This window comes from Emydura macquarii, unplaced genomic scaffold (assembly GCF_026122565.2).
Source record: "Emydura macquarii macquarii isolate MOO-44397 ecotype Brisbane River unplaced genomic scaffold, CSIRO-AGI_Emac_v2 contig_2768, whole genome shotgun sequence".
Classification (NCBI taxonomy): Eukaryota; Metazoa; Chordata; order Testudines; family Chelidae; genus Emydura; species Emydura macquarii.
Window position 1 is genome coordinate 6,034,405 of NW_027132905.1, and position 18,092 is coordinate 6,052,496.

The 18,092-nt window shown below is 45.4% G+C and overlaps 1 protein-coding gene across 8 annotated transcripts in view; it reads left to right on the forward strand.

Annotated features, from left to right (window-relative positions):
- The first annotated feature begins 2,620 nt into the window (after nt 1–2,620).
- LOC137165291 (collagen alpha-1(XXIII) chain-like) overlaps nt 2,621–18,092 on the forward strand; it is a 157,533-nt gene continuing 142,061 nt past the window's right edge. For 3 of the 8 annotated variants that reach the window (XR_010923317.1, XM_067566501.1, XM_067566500.1), the window contains exons 1-2: nt 3,282–4,115; nt 10,872–10,941. Coding sequence is in view for 3 of the 8 variants with exons in the window: in XM_067566501.1 (XP_067422602.1) it covers nt 3,840–4,115; nt 10,872–10,941 (346 nt within the window). In the remaining 5 variants the exon portion in view is untranslated. Of the gene's footprint in view, nt 2,723–3,281; nt 4,116–5,760; nt 5,808–10,871; nt 10,942–11,055; nt 11,346–18,092 lie in introns of those variants that run through there. The other 5 variants (XR_010923318.1, XM_067566502.1, XR_010923319.1 and 2 more) reach the window with 5 other exon arrangements.

Here is an 18,092-nt window from a genome sequence, read left to right on the forward strand (position 1 = left end):
GTCATTTATAAACCACTCTCTAACCTACATGGTTTACTGCACTGCTCTTTTAAGCATGGAGCTGTTTCTGCTTTCTGACATTGCAACTACATTTTTTTCACCATCAGCTAAGCCTATAGGATCCATCGCTCTACTGGAGCCGTGAGTTGCAGTGGTTTAGGGATTGTTCCTAGTAAAATGAATAGTCCCTGGAACAGTGGAATTAATTCCAGCAAGTGCATCCTCTCAGAAGCTATTATTGACTGGCCACTCCTACAGTACATGTACTAGGAAGCAAGGGTGGGCTCCACAGAGGTACTTAAGCACCTAAACTCCAGACTTGGATTTCGCTGCAATCCACAAAAACTGCTGAACCCTGTAGGTACGTAATCTCAGTGCCTACGTTTTTCAGAGCATGAGAGCCGATTTACACGTGAAACTACAGAGGCACAGCTGTAGTGCTCCAGTGTAGATTACCTATGCTGACAGGATGGGTTCTCCTGTTGGTATAGGTAATCTGCTTCCCTGACAGGTGGTAATTAGGTCAACAGAAGACTATGTCCATTGACCTAGCTGTGGCTATACCTAGGGGTTAGGTTGGTCTAGCTATGTCTCTCAGGGGGTGTGGATTCTTCACACCCCTGAAAGCAGTAGCTAGACTGATATATGTTCCTGCTGTAGACTGGCTGCAAATTTCCTAAATTCCTATTTTCCTAACACCTGGGCATGCACAGTACTGCCTTCCTCTCAGCATCCAGTTATCTATCTTCCACCTAAGCCCCAGCGTGATTCAAACACCAGGGTAAAATAGGCATTCGGCTGCCTAAATCATGAATGGCATCCAGCAGGCATGCTCAGAAGCTGCCTTCTAGATGGGTCCCATTCAAAATATGGCTGGCAGAGAAGAAGCTGCTACTGCCCACTTATAACTTTTAGCCCGTGGTTAGAGCACTCACCTGGAAGACTCAAGTTCAATTCCTCCCCTCTGCCAGAATGGGGCGAAAGGATTTGAATAGGGTTTTCCACACCCCAGGAGAGGTCTTGAACAACTGAGCTATTGGGTATTTTGATGGGGGTGAGAGGGCTCTCTCTGTCTTTCCTGTTGATAAATACGAAAGAGTGGCTGGAGCAGGGGGACTGGACCCAATCTCCCACTACCCAGATGGGTGCCCTAATCCCTGGATTTTAGTGTCATTCTCTCTTTTGCTGGTCCAATGACTGCTTAAGTATTTATCTGCAGTCATTGGGCCAGAACGAGAAGTGACTCTGTGATGCAGTGGTTAGGGAGGTGGGAGACCCTGTTCAAATCCTTTCTTTCTCCCCCTCAGGCAGAGAGTGGGGGGAACCGAACCCCGGGTCACCCGTGTCCCAGGTGTGTGTTCCAACCAAGGGGCTTCTTCTCCAGCCATTTTCTGTGGAGGCATCTTCCCCATTCCCTCAAAAGGTGCTTAAGTGCCTTAACCACCTGCCTGCAGACAGGGGGGGTTCCTATTTGTTCATCGCTAAACTGACATAGGTGCCATCATGAAGCTTGCACTTAGGCGACTAACTGGGACACAGCTAACACACCCCTATTGGCATCTCCCATTGGTTGGTTTAGGTGGCACCCCCACCCTGCATCCTGGCTTTTGTGGATTGCATGTGTAGTCATCTAGCTCCCCCCATTCATTGTACAGGGAGCCTAGGCACCCAACTCAGCTTTGTGGAGCAGAGTTTTGTTCCTGTGATACTCTAGGTGCCTAAAAGTTAGGTGCCCTGATGCTCAGTGTTGTGATGCCTAAATCCCTGGGTGGATCCCACCCCCCCTCTAGAGATTAAAAGAAAGTATTATTTAAATGTGTTAATGATGTGTTTAGGAATTGATTTCTGTATATCATAACAGATGCAGGGAGATATTCATATTTTCTGGCTTCTTTTTCCTTTCCCCACCCATGCAGGTGTGTCTACAAAACTCTACCCTTAAAATTATGCTCACATCTCTTAGAAATGCATGTTGTGCAACCCTTCCTTAGGTCTATGAGACTACTCAATGCGAGAGAATCTGGTCCCCACAGAGGAATAGCATACTTACAAGTTATAGTTTGCATAGCATCTGTGCCAGAGCATAGGAAAACATAAAAGCGTCTGAGCATTACCTTTTCTAGGCTAGGGGACTATGACGCTCCTAAATTAATAGTCTGCAGGATACATTATAATGCAAATAATAAAAAGGGGCCAGTTTGGTATACACAAACTGCAGAAAGTGGTTTTGATAATCCTATTATGAGTTTATTTAATGATTTTCTACAAAGATTTCACAATTTCCTGCAAACAAAGGGTTCCCAAGAAAAGCAGGCACTTTAACCTAATTCAGCTATTACAGGTGAATGCATTAGCATTATTACTTTTATGCCACCACAGACCCTTTCTTTCTCTTTTGAGTTTACAATCTAATTTAAACAGTAGCTGTTGCAGAAGGCAAACCTTTTATCTTGCAGAGATCAGTCAGCGCGCAAGCTATCTAGAAGGTGATAATGGGATTCTTATACATATCTTGTCAGTCTGTCCCCACGATAAGAATGTCTGACGGCTATTTTCAATCTTCTTTTCCTTGAAGTAACCAGGGAAATTCAGAAATCTTGGTCTGCGCCATCTTCTGCCGCTGGGGAGCGCTCAACTCAACGCAGACGACTTAGGAACTTAAATCAAAATGCGTTACACACCAATTGTGTGGATGAAGCTTTCTTGGCCCGAACTGATCCAGGTGAGATGTACCAGCACAGCTCTGGGCTGAGATGCGACAGAGCCGCTTGTCAGCCTCTGGTTTTCCTCTGCCTCACGCATTTTGGTGTCTCTCCTTCCCGACTCTGCACGTAACTCTGGGGATTTGGGATGCCCGGTGTGTGCCCCGGGCGAGGGGAGGCAAAGCTGCAAGCAGAGAGACGGGCGGCCAGGCTTTCCGCCCCCTCCTCCAGAGAAAGCGTGTGTGTGTGTGTGTGTTGGGGGGGAGGCTCCCACCCATGCCATGCGGCATAACCAGGCAGCAGGGGGAAGAGAGCAGCAATTGCTGCCTGGGATCCTCCAGCCCAGGTGGGCGAGGGGGGGGGACGGACCGCCTCCAGCTGCAACGAGAGAACCCCCCCCCTCATGCAGCCCAACGCCAGACCGGGGGGGGGACCCCGAAAGCCCCACCCCAGCGGTGGGGAGTGTTCAGGGGCGCAGGTGGGAGCCAGCTGGGGCGGTTTCTCTGTCACTGCTCCGGCAGCGGAGCGGCTGCTCCCTGCACGCTGCCGCCGTGGGAAGCCCGGGGGGGGGGTGTCCGTCCGTCCGTCCACCCGCCCCGCCTGTAGCTCAAGCGCCGCTCGACAGGCGGACGAGGAGGTGCCAGCTGTGGCCGGGGGGGCTCCCCTCCCGGCGAAGGACGCGTGTCTGTCCATCCCGCCGGCTTGTCTGTCCGTCTGTCTGTCCCAGCCCCCGCGGGGAGTGCCGCAGGCGGCGGCCCGCAGCCATCTCCTTTTCTGGCCGGGAGCTGGGCAGGGGGCCGGGAGTGGGCGGGATTGTTTCTCTCTCTCTCTGCGCTCACTTCTCCCCCCTCTCTCCCCCCATGGGGGATTACAGCGGATCTCCCCCCGCCCCAGAAGAGTGGGGGATGGGCCCCCCTCTCCCCTCCGGTTTAAGACACGCCGAAGGAGCCCAGAAAACCTCAACTCCCGGCTCCGGCGCTGCCTGCCCCGCTCCTGCCGCTGCCGGCTCCCAGCTGCTGCCGCTGCCGCGCCCCCCGGGGTAGGAGCCGCACGGGGCGCCCGCCGCTGCCCGGGCCGAGGATCGGGGCCGCTCTGCCGCAGCGCGCCCAGCCCAGCCCAGCCGGCGGGGGAGCGACCATGGGCCAGGGCGACGCCAGGCTGCCTCCCGCCGGCGCCCGGTGCGCGGGGGGCGGCGGCGGCGGCCTCTGCCTGCTCCTCTCGCTCACCTCGCTGGCCGCCTGCCTGCTGCTGGGCGCCAAGACGTGCGAGCTGCAGGGCAGGGTGGCGGCGCTGGAGGAGCGGGGCAGCCCCGGCTGGGCAGCCGCCGCCACCACCGCCCCCCGGAGCGCCGGCCCGCTGCTCGCCCTGCTGCCGCCGCACGGGGAGCCGCCGCTGCCGCAGCTCCTGCGTGAGGTGAGTGGGGGTGGGGCCGGGCGGCGGATTTAGAGCCCCTGGCCTCACTCGCTGGGCTCCTGGCTCCGGCCCCGCCGCGGGGGGAGCAAAGCAGGGGCTGCCTGGCACAGGGCAGGGGAAAAGGGGGGGGGGTCCCCAGCCGAGCAGCCGAGCCCCAGCGTCTCCTCTTCATGCCTCGGCGACCCCCCACCCGCGGGCAGGTCCCATGCCCGGCTGGGCGAGGTAGGAAGGATCGGGCCCAGCCGCGGCTGTGCGGTGGGCGGTTCCCCCCCATGCCCCAGCCGGCCCGAGCCAGGCTGTGCGCGCCTGGCTCCCCGCTCCCTGGTGGCCGGCAGGGCGCAGAATAAAACCCAGGCACTGGACGGGGGGCGGTTCAATGCTTGCTTAGCGAGGGGGACGTGCTGCCTGGTGGCGGGGGGCCCGATGCCACCCCGAAAGGGCAGCCGGGGCTGCTTGCTGGGGTTCTTGATTACTTACCCGGCAGCTGAAGGAGTCGATCAAACAGCACAAACCGGTCTGGACTTGGTATAAACGAGAGGAAAAGTCTATAAATGCCCTGGGTCAGATTCTGCCGCCCTCACACTGAGTTAGCATCTTACTCTGTGCGTAGTCCTGTTGCTTGCCCGGGGTCTGACTTGTGGAGTAAAATAAGGTAGAGTTTGGCCCTTCATTAGCAATGTATAAGGGGAAAAACACCATTACATCTAGTGACCTGTGTTGTGAATACAGCCCATCCTGTTCCTGTGGGAAAAGGGAATTCCTGTATTTACAAAACATTTATCCTACGGACAATTATTTTTATGTTACACACACATGAACACAGCCCCCCATTATCTTGCAAAATGCCATACAGTGTCATATGGTGCTAAATTGATTTATGGAAGGTAGGAACATCAACAGCTACTGTTCTTATATTTATTTATTTATTCTATGATCCCATGGTTTCTTGTGCTGAAAGAATTGCTCTGCTTCCTAGAGTGATTTTCTTCATTTGTTTCTGTCTTCTAATACAAAAACTAACACTACTTCTACACTTTTGGGGGCTTTAGTTCAGGTGGATTTTGTTTCTTTGAGTCACTTTTGTCCAGTAAAGAGTTTTGGGACGTTAGAACTGATTTGCCTGCTAGTTTATGAACAATGAATGTTATATTCTAAAACTGCAGCAGGTTACAGAGGATTCCAACGGGATATTATTGGGTAATGTAAACTTGACATTTGCGGAAGTGGTTCCAAAATGGAATATTGGATTGGCTTTTTATTCTTGTATTGCATCACTGGAGTGACTGGCATATAAGAAATGATGTCTGCCCTGAGAAGTTTACAGTCTGAAAACCCCAATACTGCAGAAAGCTACTCATGTGTAACTTGACCCACTTGAGTAGTCCCATGAAATTAAATGAGACTACTTGTGGAAGTAAAGTTACACATGTGCTTGAGAGTAGGGAAGGGAGACAACAGGAAACAGTGGGAAGGGGCTGTTGAGAGTACTGATTTAGCAAGGAAAGCGGAATGTATATGTTGCTTGTTTGTTACATTTTAAATTATGGGTAGGTGTCAAAGAAGGGAATCAGCTGCACCACATGGAGGTCTGTGGTGTGAAGCTAACTGAAAGCTGAGAGATCTGAAGGAAGAACTCACAGCTGCCTGGTGTTAGAAAGAGGGAGACTGTTCCAGGCACAGAGAGAGGGTAGTGTAAGTACAGGTCTGGGTCATATGCCGTCTCACTTATATATCAAAATGTAATCAGTCATCTGGATATGATTTAAGGGCTAAATCCCAAATATCAGAGCTGAGAGGATGCTTGCAAATGAGACACTTTCAAATGTGTTAGATTTTACTTAGGTTCTTGATGGAAGCAGATTGAACAAATCTAGCTAATTTGTATGCTCTGGCTAAGAATTCACGTGTCAATCATGTCAGCAGTTCTGTTTCTATCTGTTATTTCAGTAAATATACTTGTAGGTGGGAATTATACTTGATCTCAAGCAATACCACAGAAACAGTTCCTCGCTGAGAGTTAGTAAAGTGTGGAAAGCTTGCTTTGTATTATGAATGCTTAGATGGGGACTGTAGAGGGAAACTAAAGTGAAACCACATAATTGAATTCCTAATGCAAGAATAAGTCTGTTGAAACATTTAGTCTGACCAAACGTCTGTCAATACCAAGAGCAGAAATTTTTAAACGAGTAACAGATTCAAGGAATGAATGCTAATTAGTCATTATGCTATCTTTTAATATGTACAGTCAGTCCTGCTAAACTACATCTGCTCATTTCTGTTCATTTTAAATAACAAAAATGCTCTTTCATTAACTTCTTTTTAATTAAAGAAAACATTTGACTAGCAAAGTAACTTTCCTTTATGTGCTTGAGAATTTCACTATAGCAGAGACTGTTTTTACCAGTCTCTATTTCATGATCAAAATTGATATTTAAAGTTTTTTTTTCTTTTGAATTCCACCTCAGAATCACAGATGAAACAAAACTGAGACTAGGTATAATGTTGTGTCCTCTGTTACTGCAGAGCATTAATGTTCCCTGCTGACACAACCTTCGAAGGTGAGGCTGAGGCACATACAACGGCATAAATACAACACAACTGTGCTGGTGTGTGTTCCATAAAAATGCAGGGAGAAATGTTTGACAAGTAGAGGAGGACAGGAAGGCAGCAGAATAGGGAGGAAGGATGATCTTGTGGTTAAGGCACTGGACTGGAACTCTGGTGACTAGGTTTCTGTTCCTGGCTCTGCAACAGGCATCCCCTCTAAGTGTGGACAAGTTGCTAATTCTTTCTGTGCTTTGGTTCCCTATCTTCTGCTTGTGTATTGCATCTCTTTCTCCTGCCTTTTGTCTGTCTAGATTGTCAGGCCTTGCAGGCAGGGGCTGTCTCATACTATGCGTCTGTGCAGCGTCTACACAATGGGGCCCTGATCTTAGTTGAGGTCTAATGATGGGATTCCCCCTCCCCCCCAACTTATGTAGGAGGAGATTCAAACAGTGGGTAACTAGAAACACAACTTCATGAAGCTTATGTGCAAAACGGCACCCCTGCATACATATCTTGGTGCCCTATTTGGGGTTTATGCACCCTTTCAGCTGTAGACCCAGGTAATCCCTCAGGGATTTCATGCATCCTTTTGTAAATTTGACCCTATAAATACACCTACCTACGCTAGTGTTCTGTTAAATCTTATTTACATAGACCCTCACTGAGGGTTTCTGTTGCTCTTTAATGAAAACATTCTATAGATTCCCAGTACAGTATTCTCTAATCAAATGTGTTTAATGCACCTGAACCACGTGATTAATATCTCCCATTTGCTCCTTAACAAAAGCTTGAATTCAGAAGGCATAGTTCTCATGCATAAAAATGTTCATGTGAGGATTAAAGAAATATTTAGTTGCTGTACACAGAGGAGGACAGTTCAGTTCACAATGGATTTATTATTCCTTATTAGCCATACAGTGTTCAGATTAATCAGTTTAGTGATTAGGAAAATGCAATGGAAGAACCCAGCACTCATTTCAGAATTAAAGAGATGCAGATATTTTCTTTACTCCACCAGATATCGAAGTCTAATGAATGGATTAAAAATGGGATAATTTATATTCTTGCCCTGGGCAGTTTCGTCAATTTTTTTATAATCAGGATGATTGTAAAAGTCATAAGTGACTCACCTGTAATCACTGCTAAATTTGTAATGAAAGAAGTGCTGGGCTCAAGCAATTAGGTGATGGGGCTTAAGCAATTTTTTTACATTCATAACTAATGCAGAAAATCCTGAGGTTCCAGGGCAATGAACCACCAAGCCTGGAGGTGCAGGGACTCAGCCGTGGCACAAATTAAGCACTTCCAGTAATGCTGAAACTGCAGCATGTGATTGTCAGAGAAATGCATGATAGTTTAGACATTGCTTGTTCCCAAAACTAACAGTTGCCTGCACTCTGTATTCTTGTAGGAATTTGTGCAGTTTTATAATAAATACACTGTTATAAACCTCCGCAATCCAAACCAATACAAAGGTATGTAAAATTGCAATCACGGCACTGTGCCAAGAAAAAGACAGTTTCACCCACAGGACACTAGGGACACTTTCAGCCTAGTTTCAGGAGTGCTGGCCAGTCGATTTTAAGTGCAAGTCAGCAGCTTGTCTTGAGAGCAGTGAATAATTAGGTGTCGTGTGTCTGGACTGAGTTATGTGGCTATCCCAGGCTTCTGGACAAGGGGATTTCTCTTAGCCAGTCAAGATTGTCACAAGTTTTAAACACACTTGTTTTGACTTGGTCAGATGACAGATAACCCTCTGCCTTAGTTCCTCAACTTGAGCAAACATTTTAATAGATATGTTCCTCTCTCCCCACTCTCCACCAAAAATCAATGATAGCCATGTTGGGGCCTGATTCAAAACCCTTTCAGATCAGCAGGAACCTCTCTATTGACTTCAAGGGACTTTGGATTGGGCACCTACTGGTTAATGTTTACAAACCTACGGTTATGAATGGTGCACTGCATGTGTAACTTGGTTGTCTCTATTGGATGTTGTAATGTTGTGGTATTGACCGAATATTTGAAAATGAAGCTGCAGCCTCAATGTTCTGTGACAATAAAAGGCTTTTAGTGCACGACCTTCCAATATACAGGAAGGTCTTCGGACAAAACAATTTTAAAACTCAAGCAGTTTTCACCCCTCGATCAATGCACCTCCCTGTAGCTGGGATTGTTCAAGTGTGCGCCTGAAACCAACAGAAATATCTGCATATATATATATATATATATATATATATATATATATATAGCTCATGTTATCTAAAAAAATATTACAGTCCCATAATATTCCATCCATGTTACCACCTTGGATTTATTATGATGACTTCTATGGGCCATTTTACATATCTGGGAAAACGTTGTTTCCAGCTGTTTGTTACAAGCTGAAGGAAAACATTCTGTCCAAATATTCGCAGTGAAAGTGTAAGTCAGTACTGTGCTGATATGTGTTGAAGGGGGAGAATAAATAGTGCCTAATGTTTTCAGTGTCTCATAAGCTTGTAGAAAGCAATGTAGCATATAAGAAAACTAGGGAAATGTGGTCTAGATGAAATTACTATAAAGTGGGTGCACAGCTGGCTGAAAGACTATACTCAGAGTAGTTATCAATGTTTGCTGTTAAATTGGAAGGGCATATCTAGTGGCATCCCACAGGGGTCAGTCCTGGGTCTGGTACTAGGCAATATTTTCATTAATGATTTGGATAAGGGAATAGAGAGTATGCTTTTAAAATTTGCAGATAACATCAAGCTGGGAGGGGTTGCAAGCACTTTGGAGGACACGTTTAAAATTCAAAATGACCTTGACAAATTGGAGAATGGGTTTGAATTCAACAAGATGGAAATCAGTAAAGACAAGTGCAAAGTACTTTACTTATGAAGGAAAAATCAAGTGCACAATTACAAAATGGGAAATAATTTGCTAGATTAAGTGGTAGTACTGCTGAAACGGATCTAGGGGTTATAGTAGACCACAAACTGAATGTAACTTGTCAATGTAATGCAGCTGCAAAAAAAAAAAAAAAAAAAGCTGTTCTGAGGCTGGGGTGTATTAACAGGAATGTTGTGTGTAAGACGCGGGAGGTAATTGTCCTGCTCTGCTCATCACTGGTGAGGCCCCAGCTGGAGTGAGTAGTGTTTCTAATTCTGGGCACCACGGTTTAGGAAGGATGTGGAAAAATTGTAAAGAGTCCAGAGGAGAGCAGCAAAAATGACCTATGAGAGAAGGTTGAAAAAACTGGGCCTGTTTAGTCATGAGAAAAGAAGACGGGGTGATCTGATAAGTCTAATATATTAAGGGCTGTTATAAAGAGGACAGTGATCAATTGTTTTCCAGGTCCACTGAAGTTAGGACAAGAAGTAATGGTCTTACTCTGCAGCAAGAGATTTAGGTTAGATATTAGGAAAACCTTTCTAACTACCAGGATAGTTAAGCTCTAGGATCAGCTTCCAAGGGAGGTCATGGAGTCTCCATCAGTGGAATCATTTAAAAGCAAGTTGGACAAACACCTGTTAGGGATGGTTTAGGTTTGCTTGGTCCTGCCAGAGTGCAGAGGGTTGGACTTGGTGACTTCTCGGGGTCCCTTTCAGCCCTGCATTTCTATGATACATTGTTCCCCCTTTTACCTTTTTGAAGATGATGGAGAGGTGTGGGGATAGTTCTGTGTGGTGGTCTCAGCCTTTAACTCCTACGTAACCCTGTCCCTTAAGCAGTTTTGTGCTTGCCATGCAGAGATGCCCCCCTCGAGGCGCATACATCACTCTCTCAGTCAGCCTACAAGAGGTGCTACAGATTGAGTAGCGCAGTCGACTCCCTTTGGAGGCTGAGAGCATCACCTTTATAACTACCACACAGTGCTATCATCCTTCAGTATCTGCTGGGGGGCTCATAAAGCACTTGTAGCATCTCTGGGCAAATTTCTGCCGTGCTTGAGTAGTATCCTACTTGGCAAGTAACTTCCTTGATTTCCAAGGGACTACGTGTGGAGTAAGGTTTTACTCTCCATGAGTAAGGATGGCAGACTGACCAAGTCTAAACATCTCGTGTGTTGTTTGAGAAGACGGCATTGTTAAATTGGACTGAAGAAAATGGGGATGGAGTTATTTACACATAGCTGAAGGAGATTTGTTTTGTAGTTTGGCCCTTCGTGTGCATGCAGTGAGTATACATTTATTCTCTAAACATCTGTGTTTTCCTTCTCCCTCTGGACAGAAACTGGACGAAGGATTAGCCAAGCTGCGGACAGTACGAGAGGCTCCATCTGAATGCATTTGCCCACCAGGTATGTGGAAGAGTGACATCTTATTTATACCATCTCCACCAAAGTTTGACTGTTTGTAAATTGTTGACGGTCTTACTGGGTTAATACAACCCACATTCCTCCTCTTTCTTTTAGCTGCTCCTCCGTATTAAATGAAATATGCTGACGAGTTTAAATACCTCCAAAGATGAAATGCCTCTTCTGATCAACAGGATTCTTAACTTTCCAGTGGCTTGCATTTGTGTATTTAAATGACGATGGAGTTTGGGGCTTGAATGAGGGACCCTTGTGCACTATTAAATAACCATTTTACTCTAACAGACCTACTGATCTGTGTGTCCTACACAGTCAGCTGAAAGACATTCAGAAAAGGTGTCAAAACCTTGGCAGTGTAAACATCAGTATGATCATTAAAAGCTGTATTACCTCCTCCTTTTAAGATACTAGAGTGGCTTCTCCAGCATTGCTCTGCATATGAAAGCTCTCACTGATTGTTTAAATTCCCTCACACAGTTTAATGAACTTCCTAGACAATCAAGACCTTCCTGTTCTGTTTTGCAAGAGCATCCTCTTCGGAAACAGTAAACATCTTCAGTTAGCCTGCGTGGGAATCACATTTACACAAACACACTCTAAATGTTCAGTTGTTATAGTAAATGGTTTGTGATTTACCCTCTGGAGCATTTCTAAATTTAAAAAAAATTTTTTTTTTTTTGTGCACAGATGTGTTGTGAAGATAAGCTAGTTTGCACAATGTTTGATGATGGAAAATGCATGGAAGTGCTAAATTTCCTTTAAAACATTTATTCAATCATTATTGACTTTAGAACAATATGGAAAGCCTACAATGTGCAGAGTTGTCTATATACATTATGCACAAAGGGATAATTGTAACATCTGGAGTCAAAAGCTTCCATGTGAGTATCTCTCAGTCATGTATACAGAAACCAAAGTCTACCTAAACAGCATTAAGATGAAATCACTTTCGTATAAAGAAAGTTCCAGCATTTGGAAACACAGAAGTGTATTCTGGGACTTTCCCAACATCCTGGACATGAAAACTATCAGAGTCTGGCTCCCAGTATTTTCCTTACTCATGGGACAAAAATGATGGTGTTTTTCACTTTTGATCTTAAGCCTTAAAATTATGCATAATAGCCTCCTAAATATTTGACTCATGGGTCTTTTAAATGCAATAACACAATGGTAGTAATTTTATTTAATTTGTTTGCTAGTGGTTAGCTAACATGAACGGCCTGTGTGCTCCAAGTCTAGGCTGATTGTCTGTCTTGCAACCAGACTAGATTAGATGACAAAAATCGGGGTTATTTCAGCCCATGTCAGAATGTCAGGCAAAGTTTGGAAGAATGGCCTTTTATTTTTCTCATGCACATTTTGGCTCAGAGGAGGGAAAATTAACTTTATTCCCCTGGTGTTCTTGACTAACAATAGCTGACCTGTGCATTCCTTCTCCTTACAATCCAAAATATCACATTGGGACCCAAGCTGGCAACGTGGGGCTGTGGGTGCACACTGCTCATTGTAGGATTGAGGTTCTGGGCTGCAACGTTTGTTAACCTGAGTACTTGTAATCAGGAGGGTGTTAATGCCTGCTGAGTTAAGTGTTAAAAGGCTTTTTCAGTGCTGAAGTACAAAAGGCAACTGAGATCCAAGAGTCTCTTTTGTTGCATGCGTGAGCCAACATGTTGTTAAAGGGAGTATGGATTTGTTTGTTTGGATGAGTGGGGGAAGAGATTAAAAATAAGTTTTCTACATGCTGGTGAAATATCTGCAGCAATCATTCAAAGTAATGTAACTTGTAAGGAAAAAGGAAGAAAAACTTTTGTGAAGGAACTGGTGGTGATACACAGTTACTTTGAACCTGCTACCAATGCTGACTCCATCAGTCAGTAATAATAGTTGTGCCTGCAGAGATATGAGTACTTCATTGAGTTGGGGAAGCGTGGTCACCCCGCACTTTACATCAAAGAGCTAATGCTAACCCATTAAAACCGAAGATGTTATAGTTTGTCCAAAATCCCAGCTGACAGCTATTTTTATTTGTCGTAGCAGCCTTTCCTCCAATATCCTTTGCTGAGGAACACGGAATTCCTTTCTGACCCCTAGTTAAATGATCTGATCCCCAAAGGTGCCAATCACCTGCGACTCTCATCGAAGTCATCTGGAACTGCAGGCCCTCAATAGGGAATCTGACACATCTTTAGAAAGCTATGGCTGGAATCTGTACTCAGATCTGGCATCTCTGCGGACCAGGCAGGTGGTGCAAAGGGGCCAGAAACTGGCTGCCGCTGGCAGTTGAGGATTCCCCTGTTTGAGGGGAGTTGCTAGCTGGTGCAAGTGTGCCAGGTCTTGCCAGTCCCCTTAGCTCTTGGCATAGGTGATAGGAGTGGGGAGGACAGAACTGGGACAGTCCTCCACTAATACAGGATCAATTAAGGATCTTAAGTCAGTGGTGCAAGTTAGAGCTGCCTGGAAGCTGCTCTAACTCTTGTTGGGGCCAATAAGCCAAAATCAAGTGGAACTCAATCATAGAAGAGAATCAGGTTCATAGGCTTAATTTCTAGCTCTCCAGAACATAGCCTGATGTATTTGGTTTTAAAGCAATATCTAGGCTAGCGATTGTACATTTATTTGCTGTTTGGTATATGGTTGTGTTTCATGTAATTCTATCCAAAGTGAGCTTTTCTTGCTGTCCTCCATGCTTTCATCACCAGAGTGGGGCACTGTTGCTTGATTCAAAACATTTCCTAAGGGAAACAGGCCAGGTTAGGGGAAAAAAAAACAATTCAGCCATGTATAAAGATGTGAGAGCTGGAAAAACAGTCTCCTTAAGAAAGGGTTAACCATGATAAACCATCAAGTTAAGTGAGACCCAAAGCTAATTTGGCCCTTGTCCTAGAGATCATAAAGTCACATGCAGGAATCCAAAATCAAGGTTAAATGGTGGGACAGGGCACCAGCTGAATACTAATTGTGCTTTGTTGAGCAAATGGTCGATTTCCTCACCCCCTAGATATTTTCATGTGGCTTATTGTTTTTTAAATAACTTGGCTATTTTAACATGATCTTCCCTCAGTACTGATTTAAAAAAAAAAAACCAAACAAACCCTTTTCAAAAATAAGAATGAGTGACTCTAATTACATTATTGGGGTGAGGGAGTCAATAGAGTTCTTAATAAATAGAACCCCAACAGGATTTGAACTGAATCTATTCTGAAATAGAAAGGAGACAGTTGATCCACTGAAAGACTCTTTTGTTATTGTCCATGACCATAGCAGTATCATTGGCCGCCAGAGGGAGCCCATATTATTTCACGAATGCCTTAGAAACAAAATGAGAATGACAGGGAAACGTAGTTTGTAAAAACCCTCGGCTCAAGTCTGTGATGCTAAAATCAGGTGCATTCCCTCGCTACCTGCAAGGTCTGCAAGTTTGCAGAACTTCATGAAAATCCAATTTTGCGGTTTCATTTCTTCAACAACAAAAAATTGGCTAAATGTTTGGCTAGATGTTTCTCCATCACTTGCACAGCTTCATGATCTTAGTGTGAGAAGGTGGTTGCACAGGTTCCAGTGTTTGGTACTTTCGGGGCAGTACCTCTCACTGGCCAGGTTCAGTGCTGTGTGACTAGCAATGGTGGTGCTTATTTTCTACCTCGGCTTTGTGTCGTTACTGTGACCTTTAATTTTCCAGTGTCTCCAAGTAGTGTGGTTTTGGATACAGCTGTTTGTATTCAGGCCAGAACTAATATCAACAGCCATTACCTCCGTACATCAACTCCCTGCAAAGCATCACCTCCGTTTGAAATTTAATGGCATTCTCTGACTCAGTCCCATTAGAATTTGCAGAGGCCTTTAACTCCTGTGTGGCGGTTTTTCTTTTTCTGGGGTTGATTCTCATATGGCCTCTGCTCTTAGATAAAATTCAGCAGGTGCAAGAACACTTGTTTAAAAGGCACTCAAGTGGTGAACTCCTAGCAGCTTTTCAGCTGATGGGCCCTTGGAGACAGATAAAAGCAAAATGAAAACCCTCTGCTTTGCTCACTAACAATTGCAAAGCCTGTGGCTGATTCTTTTTTATTACCGAAACTTTTTTATTGTATTTTCATCCACAGTCCTTTGAAATATTTTGCCTGAAAGAGCCCTTATCCATGTAATATTTGCCTTATGAGAAGTTTTTCTTCAGTACTAATAATACGTGATCCCTTCCAGTCGGTGCTAAAGGAGGCGTAAGAGTTTGAGCTGTCAGACAGCCCTTTCTTAGAACCAAGTGAGTACTTCCTTTTCAATCTGCAGATTTAAAAAACCAAAATGCTCACCTAGTATGCTGTTTAAACGGTGTCTTGAGTGCTGCAAGTGTAGAAGATTATAGCGGCTTTGCTGGCAGAAATACAAGGCAAATGTCGTTGAGGTGTTGTTTCCAGTGACTGTCAGTAAAAGAAATTAAAGTTGGGGGACCGGGGGGTGATGGGACTCTGAAGGGAACTTCGGCAAGTAGCCTCCTCAACGAGTTCCCTACTAATTGCTCTCTTGGAGAAGGAGGGTTGGGGAAGAGATTGCCTCCCATGGACTAGGTCTGCTCCCAAATCTGGCAGATCCTCTGAGATCCTTTGGCAGTCAGGGCTTTGTACGCGTCCTCATTGCTGATGGCTTTTGTCACGTTTCCCCTGAACCCTCTTCTCTCCATGGTGCTGGAATGGGGGATGATGTTCCCCTTCACCCTCAGTGCACCTCCCTTGGATGCCTTCAGAGGCTCTCTACAAGGCCTGGAGGAAAGATGCTGCTGTGGAGATGGCTGACTCCTCCTCCGTTTCCACCCAGGAAGGGGGTCTGTGTTCGAGGAGCCACGGCAAGTGTGGAGCGGGGGAAGAACTCACACTGAGAGAGGCAAAAATTTCCTAGCCGACCTCATTTTAAAGTTCCAGATACACCCTCAAGACTGATACGCCTAAGGTTTCAATGCCCCAGTTTGCTTCTGGGAAAGGGGGTTAATAGCACAGGTGCTATTGAAGCACCCCTGGCTTCAGGTGAGTTCCATCATGTCCAGGGTTTACAGTTTGATTCAATGGCTCTCAGCACCCCCACTACACAAATTGTCCCAGCACCCCTGGTTAATAGCTCTGGAGAGCAAAGATCCGCAGAGCCAGAATTAGCCTGGAAAGATAGTAAATTCAAGTTCCCCCTGCCAGCGTGCTCCAATCTGATGTGGATGGGCAGCCCTCGGAGTAAGAAAGTTGTCCCCCTCACCTCAAAGCCTGTCATTCTTTGACCTCTAAGGCCTTATCTACACTAGCACTTATGTTGGCAAAACTTTTGTCGCTCAGGGGTGTGAAAAAAGCACAAACGCTTCTGTGGACAGAAGAGATGCTCTCCTGCTGCTCGTTTAGGCGGTTTTTAGTATGTTGGCGGGAGCGCTCTCTCCTGTCGACGTAACGCTGCCACACCAGCGATCCTACACGAGTTTTAAGGGTAGACTAGGCCTGAGACTGAAGGCGCCTGCTTCATTGGTTGCTTTCGGTGTTGACGCTGCTCCATTCGACACTGAGTTGAGACTTCCCAACTCTTGCCCAACAGCCATCGAACAATGATGAGTTTTGGTGACTTATTTGTATCAGCTTTGATCTGATTCACTCATGCCTCTGTGCAGTGTAAGAAGAGCCTATCTCTTGCGTGACTGTGGAGTGATCAACAGTTCTGTAATCGATACGTTCAGATAGGCAGGGGTACAGAGAAAAAAACCTTTAACTCCAGCATTTCCTGACTTCTGTATGATTCAAGTTTCCAGCCTTCACCTTGAACTAATGTTGGATAAGTTGTGTGTATAACATGCTTGTGTGTGTATAACACACTGCATAACACGTTCAGTGTAAATAATTGGAACATCAAATTGTTCACGACAAGTATTTCCTAATCACGTCTTGGCCACAAAAATAGTGGAATGGGGCTTCAAACCTACAGGAGAGCAGATGGTTTTAATTGTCTAGAAATGGAACAGTGTGTGTCTGGGAGAGGTGATTAGGTGAATTTTAATACACCTCTGCAGATTCAGTGGCCCCCTACTATTTTTACCTGTTGCAGAGCAACTTAATAGCCTGTACTTCCCCTTCAAACATTCCTGGGATTTTTCTAGGAGCCTAAAGAAGCCTAGCACCTAACTCCCACTGAATTCAGTGGCATTTGGGTGCCCAGTTCCCTTAGGCAATTTCAAAAATCCCAGCTGTCAGACCTAAGCCTTTAAGATTATGTTTACACTGCAGTAAAACGCTCCCGCAGGACTTGGACTGCAGGGCTATACAATTGCAGTGCAGGCATTCAGGCGGGCTGGAGTGCAAACATCTACACTGCAGTTGTATAGCCCTGCAGCCCCTGATGCTGGCCAGCTGTGGGTCTTTTACTGCAGTGTAGACATACCCTGAAGGGCTAGGATTTGGCTCTACAGAACCTATATGTCAGGTTGTAAAAGAGCTAAATGTAGGAGTAGATCCTGTGGCTCCCAGCTTGTTGAAATATCTGACCAGTGAAATCATCCTTTTGGTTGAGTGCGTCCTCAGACATCTCTTGCTATCTGGAATCCCTGGGTTGTCTCCCCACATAAATATTGAAATGGCACTTAATTAGTGGAGTTCAAAGGCAATGAATGGGGCTCATCTCCTTATTTAGCATTGACCACTGATAGACTTTACCAACAGAGGCATGATGATTACTGCTCAGTTTGGCAGATTAAATTGATTTTTTAACTAGCCGGGTCTCTCTTTATCTCTGTTCTGCAATACCAGGCTTGTAATATCTTTCCTGGGCTGTGTATAGGGAAGATGTATCCTTGTGGGTTTCAGAATCCTCATGCATTTGTTTGCTTTGATCACTTAAATTGACATCTAAAAATAATGAATGATGCATCAAATGGAAGAAAAATCTTTCTTTTCCCCTCAAAATTAATGGGGTCCTATGTTCCTTTGAACTGTCTTTTTGAGTACTAGTAAACTTGGATTTCTAAAACACTTAAGATTTTTTTTTTCCATTCTGTGAGATTGATTTCTCTGGAGCAGAGTTAAGATCACTAACAAAACACAGTATTTGTTTTTATTAATTTGTCTGTTAGGAAAAAAAAAACAAACCCCAAGATTTATTTCGGGGGGGAGGGGTAATCTGTG